This window comes from Eleginops maclovinus, chromosome 15 (genome assembly GCF_036324505.1).
Source record: "Eleginops maclovinus isolate JMC-PN-2008 ecotype Puerto Natales chromosome 15, JC_Emac_rtc_rv5, whole genome shotgun sequence".
Classification (NCBI taxonomy): domain Eukaryota; kingdom Metazoa; phylum Chordata; class Actinopteri; order Perciformes; family Eleginopidae; genus Eleginops; species Eleginops maclovinus.
Genome location: NC_086363.1, coordinates 11690740 through 11696401, shown reverse-complemented (window position 1 = coordinate 11696401; position 5662 = coordinate 11690740). Strand labels below are relative to the sequence as shown.

The following is a 5662-nucleotide window of genomic DNA, read 5'->3' as shown; positions in this document are numbered from 1 at the left end:
ATGACACACGTCGCATCACACGTCTCTTAAAGGAGAGTCACTGTATAAGGAACTCATATCACTATGCGCCAAAGGGGTTAAATATACGAACGTGGCTGGGGCTTATCTGCTGCTGCATGTATGCATCAGACAGGTTTGCACACAGGGCATATAGAGTGAAAGATGATTAAAGTGAAACATTCCTGCTAGACATAAGCATACCCTCCATTACCCAAAAGTATATAGGACAATTTGTATTTCTGGTTATTATCAGCTAAACTTGATCCGGGTAATAATTTGGCCCAAAGTACTATACTAAGAATAAACAGCGTGGAGTCAATTCTGTCCAGCGTTCGAATATGTGTTACACGGGTCTTAAAACAACGTCTTAATTCTTATCTTCGAGATATTTAGCATTAAATTGGTCTAACCGGAAATGCACTGAGGACAAAGCAATCTGTAATTTATTTTAATGCATTTTTACAAAAAAACATAAAATGTAATTGCATAGATATTTAGCTTGGTTTTGGTGTTTAGGGCGTCCCTGCAGTAATACAATCATGGCTGTCAGGCTGTGATGGGAGAGATTCGTGCGCGGAGAAAAGGCACGTCCTGCGTACTTACGTCATGTGACGTACACGGAACTGTGGCCACGTCGTCAATGGGAGGAACCGGAAAAACAGGAAGAGTTGACTACACTCAGTGCTGATCAGACAGAAAACAAAACAGTAGGTGAATTTAAAACATATTTACGTGATTACATTTATGGCTTAGGTTTGTTTGTTACGTTTAACGCTGAATGAACTTGTTTTTGCAGCGTGTTGATGTATTTTTAGCTAGTAAGTCTTAAGTAAGTAACTCTGTCAATTCAATTGATGTGATTTAGTTTATTGAGTTTATCTGTTTAGTAGGCGATCGACTGCTGCAGCAATAAAGTGCACACTTTGCCCTCTTCTTGTCCTTTGACATTCAATATGAAAGCTTCGTCTAGTGTTGTCTTCAAACGGCGTTGTTGCCTAAAATAAGAAATGTTTACTATGTTTTATTTGAAATGTATGATTGAAAAGCCCCAGAGATTTCTCACTATGTGGACTAGTTCAAATATCTCATCCTCAAACAGCTACAACATCAACATGCTTATTTATGCAGCAATCATAGTAGTGTAAATGAATACTAAACCTGTTATTTGATGGTATTACTATAACTGGAATCATTCTGTTGGGAAATAACAAGATTATTTCTTTAAATGTTGATGTGTCACATTTAAAGAAATAAATGGTGAAAATGGAGATAATACCTATTTTCTTCAAATTGTGTTAACATTTGATTGATTTTGTTTTAAATGTCATTGTTGTAATGAACCTTAATACTTTGTGTATCACTCCAATGTCTGTTTATTATCTTTTTCAAATGTTTTTCAGTAATGGCAGAGTTTCAGGAAGTATCAAAGCAGTCCGGTGTGCACCCAAAGCCTGCAGGGTTGGTTTTGCAGTATGGTACCGCAGGTTTCAGGACCAACGCCGAACAGCTGGGCCACATCATGTTCAGGATGGGACTGCTGGCAACCCTCCGTTCCAAAACAACCAAAGCCACCATCGGAGTTATGGTAACCGCATCACACAACCCTGAGGTGAGAAAAAACTCTCAATGTCTCTTTGTGTCTTGCCGTAAATCTATTATTACGTTTATGTTCTGTGTGGATATTTTAGATTACTGGTTTTAGTTTCCTATCATAACATTTATTTTATCTCATATATTGATTTCTTTTTATGTTCTAAATCAAAAAAGACGGGTTCCACCTCTCCCTTTCTGTGGCCTTTCATAGAATTCTACCAGTTTATACCTTTCCTTTAAATACATCATATTCATAACCCTCCCCTCCAACTTCTCTCTTTTTATCTTTGTAGGAGGACAACGGGGTTAAGCTTGTTGATCCCATGGGGGAGATGGTTACGCCGACATGGGAGGTCTACGCCACCCAGCTGGCCAACGCTGAGCAGGAGGATTTGCTCGCGGCGCTGAAGGATATAATAGAGAAAGAGTCCATAAACATGAGCCAGGAGGCTAACGTGTTTGTGGGCAAAGACACCAGGTATATCATTTTATGTAACCTCTAATTAAGGTTTCCGGCAGAAAGATACAGAATGATGCACTTGTAGCAGACCATTTATGCCTTTTATTATTCACTAATTCTTTCTGTGGCCGCAAATGATCCTACCAAACATAACATTTTATTTGTGTATGTGTTTTCAAACAATAGAAGCAGCAGTGCCAGACTTTCACAGGCAGTATTGGATGGAGTATCTGCGCTCGGGGGTCAGAGCAAAGGTTGAGTTAAAAAAACATCTATCTATTTAAATCTTTTGTTAATCTTCTTAGTTTTTTTTTTATTCCTCTGCCTTTTGTCTTATCTTGCACTTTATCTGACTCTCATGTTATCCCATCAGACTATGGTTTGGTGACGACCCCACAGCTCCACTACATGGTTTGCTGTCAGAACACGCAGGGTAAATACGGAGAAGCCACAGCGGAAGGATACTATAAGAAACTCTGCCAAGCTTTCATTCAGCTCTCAAAAAATGTAAGAAACCTGGGTGTGTCCTGAGCTACTGGGACTTCACTCAAGCCCTTTAAATTTGGGTGTGTTTTTTTTTATTTCACTTATCTATCAAGGAATAACTCCTTTCTAAATACCTCTATCTTATTCTCACCTCTCTTGCAGGCGTCCAACTGCACAGACGACCAGAAGCACCTCTCTGTGGATGGCGCTAATGGTATTGGGGCCCTAAAGGTGCGCGAGATGGAGAGTCACCTGAAAAAGGAGCTGCATATAACGCTGTTCAACGATGGCAGTGAAGGAAAGCTCAACCACCAGTGTGGGGCAGACTTTGTCAAAGTGCAACAAAAACCTCCAGCAGGTAGAGCTGTGCTTTTATTAAATGATTTGTATTGAAATTAAAATACTTTTTTATCGTACTTGCAGTGACAACAAAGCAGTTGATGAATTGCCTCTCTGGCCTATTTCATCTGAAATCACAGATGCAATATCTGACCACAAGATGGAGACTGTTATTCAGCAAATTCCCCAAGAAATGTCTATAACTTTTGGTCTTACACTTACTAATTTAACATCCGTTATAATTGCTGTGTCCCTTTTGAAGCCATGTGTCATATACATGGATACCCCAAGAGAAACCTAAGTGCTGTTTTCATTTACTTCTTCCCCTATTGCGACTTTCTTTCCATTTCTTTGTCTCTGGAAAGGCATGAAGATAAACCCGGGGGAGCGTTGCTGTTCCTATGACGGTGACGCTGACCGAATCGTTTACTACTACTCTGACTCTGAAGGGATATTTCACCTGCTGGATGGAGACAAAGTCGCTACTCTCATCAGCACTTTCCTCAAAGAGTTGCTCACACAGGCTGGTTTGGACTTGAAGATAGCAGTGGTGCAAACCGCTTATGCCAACGGAAGCTCAACAAACTATTTGGAAAACACTATGAAGGTGAAAACTCAAGCCCCTTCCTTTCTTTCCTTTCTTGTTTTTGGTACTTGAAGTTCACACATTTTCTTGCAATTTAGGTGATAGTGAGGTGTACTAAAACTGGAGTGAAGCACCTTCATCATGCAGCCCAGGAGTTTGATATTGGTGTATACTTCGAGGCCAACGGTCATGGAACTGTGAGTAGATCTGACACACTCAAACAAATCAAATGAAACACTGAAAAGCTACTATTTTCTGTGTCATTGTTAAAGTATATCGCCTGTTATTTGTGAATAAGTCCTTTCCAACATAATGCATTCGGTTGAGTTGTGTCATGTTGTGTTTGTGTTGCGTTCAGGTATTGTTCAGTAAGGCAGCTGAAGAGAAGGTCCAGCAGCTTGCTGAGAACTCCAGCCTCATCGACGAGAAAAAGAGAGCCGCCCTCCTGCTGCAGAACACTATCAACGTCATCAACCAGGTGGACACACACACACTTACATACTGTACCATTAAAGCAAACCCTTTTATATTTTCCGCACTCACTTGCAGGTCTGATGTGATATTGTATGTTTTTTATTTTCTAAAGACTGTCGGTGATGCGATATCTGACATGCTGCTTATCGAAGCCATATTAGCCATTAAGGGTATGACTATCCAACAGTGGGACGCCATCTACACGGACCTGCCAAACAGGCAGCTCAAAGTCAAGGTACTCATTACTTAATGTATTATAATGTTTTATATTTCTTTATAGTAATTTCTGCTGGGAATTTGTTTTGTTTTCCAATGTCAACATGCAGGGTCTGCTACAAAACAGGACTTGGAATTTTTTTTGAAATATAAGAAAAACGAGTAGTTGAATGGCTATGATAAATGTAAACAAAATAATAGGTGACTGTTACTCGATTAAGTTCTCTCTACTACCACTTTACATTTGGAAGAGCTGCTTCTGATAGATGTTTTATTAATAGTAGTTTTAAGAGTTGATTCTTTCAAAAAAAAACAACCAACATTATGAACCCTTCAATTTTACCATAAAACCATTTGTGTATGCAATAAAGGACTTAATTGTGATATACCTGTGACTGCAGTAACCCCAGATTTAGGGTTCCTGTGACTCGCTCAAGCACACTTTCAAAGCATTCAGAGCAGATTTTCTGACCGGTGTGTGCTACTTTAACCTCTTTTGCTATTTTGCACCAGATCTGTACTCTTATCAGCGCCACCCCCACGTGAATATATTGTACATAAACATTTAAAGAAAGGTGTATCTGTTTTCTGTAGGTGTCCGACCGCAGGGTGATAGACACAACCGACGCAGAGAGGCGAGCGGTGAGTCCAGCGGGACTGCAGGAGGCCATTGACAGTTTAGTGAAGAAGTATAGACAGGCCCGCTCCTTTGTGAGACCCTCAGGCACAGAGGACGTGGTGAGAGTTTACGCGGAGGCAGAAACACAGGTGAGAATTTCTTTAGTTTTCCTCTTTTGGACTTTTTCTTGTCACCTTTTTGGCTTTTATTCTCTGATACGTATTTGCGTTTTAGGACAGCGCTGATGACCTGGCACATGAAGTCAGCCTCGCTGTTTATCATCTCGCTGGCGGAGTGGGGAGTGAACCCAAACCATTGCACTAGAAACACAGACACACAACATTGACTAATCAATCGGTGCTTTTCGAGTGTTCGATCATCTGATACTACATCATTCCCTAAAGTGGTTTTCCAAATAACTGCTTTATGGTGAGGAACTAATTATTTTGTACTAGTAATTGCACTTGATACTTTATTCTATTTCTTTGTATTTCCCTTTGGTTTTTAAGATCACATGGGGAATCAATGAAGGGTTTTTCTCACTGTAAGTAATGTAATACTCATGGCTTGTTATCTGCCGGTAAATGACGGGTTTCTATGACACATAAATAAGCTATTTCACTGTTATAGTTCATAATTAAAACATCATTTGTCTTCACACACTAACTCAGAAGAATTAACCTTCAATTATTATGCAACTTCCTACTTAATTGAATCCTTTTAAGCAGATACTGTATTCACTTTCTTTTCTATTGAAACAGTGAAATCTCAAGTTTACAAGAGGGGAGTAATAGCAATTGTTTTTCTCTTCCGTTACAAATCTTTGGTACTTTGGTTTAAATAAATAATCAAAAAGAAAAAAAGGGAATTGTCTGTGCAAGTGTCTCAT

At 39.5% G+C, this 5662-nt stretch overlaps 1 protein-coding gene across 2 annotated transcripts; it reads left to right on the top strand.

Annotated features, from left to right (window-relative positions):
• Window positions 1-545: 545 nt before the first annotated feature.
• Window positions 546-5641, top strand: pgm3 (phosphoglucomutase 3). Of its 2 annotated transcripts, none has more exons than XM_063902875.1 (12): window positions 546-707; window positions 1401-1609; window positions 1887-2071; window positions 2240-2307; window positions 2427-2560; window positions 2702-2897; window positions 3244-3485; window positions 3563-3661; window positions 3823-3942; window positions 4051-4173; window positions 4749-4922; window positions 5008-5641. In XM_063902875.1, the coding sequence occupies exons 2-12, from the start codon at window positions 1403-1405 to the stop codon at window positions 5095-5097; spliced, it is 1638 nt and encodes a 545-aa protein (XP_063758945.1). In that variant the 5' UTR covers window positions 546-707; window positions 1401-1402; the 3' UTR covers window positions 5098-5641. The 2 variants fall into 2 exon arrangements, with proteins under 2 accessions (XP_063758945.1, XP_063758946.1); XM_063902876.1 differs by lacking the exon at window positions 546-707 and adding an exon at window positions 712-829.
• The last annotated feature ends 21 nt before the right edge of the window (window positions 5642-5662 follow it).

Bases quoted from the DNA above. Each gene is read 5' to 3' on its own strand.
- pgm3 (XM_063902875.1), top strand. From the start codon at position 1,403: ATGGCAGAGTTTCAGGAAGTATCAAAGCAGTCCGGTGTGCACCCAAAG. The intron at 2,898-3,243 runs GTAGAGCTGTGC...GTCTCTGGAAAG, and splicing joins GCAACAAAAACCTCCAGCAG to GCATGAAGATAAACCCGGGG. The intron at 3,943-4,050 runs GTGGACACACAC...TATTTTCTAAAG, and splicing joins CTATCAACGTCATCAACCAG to ACTGTCGGTGATGCGATATC.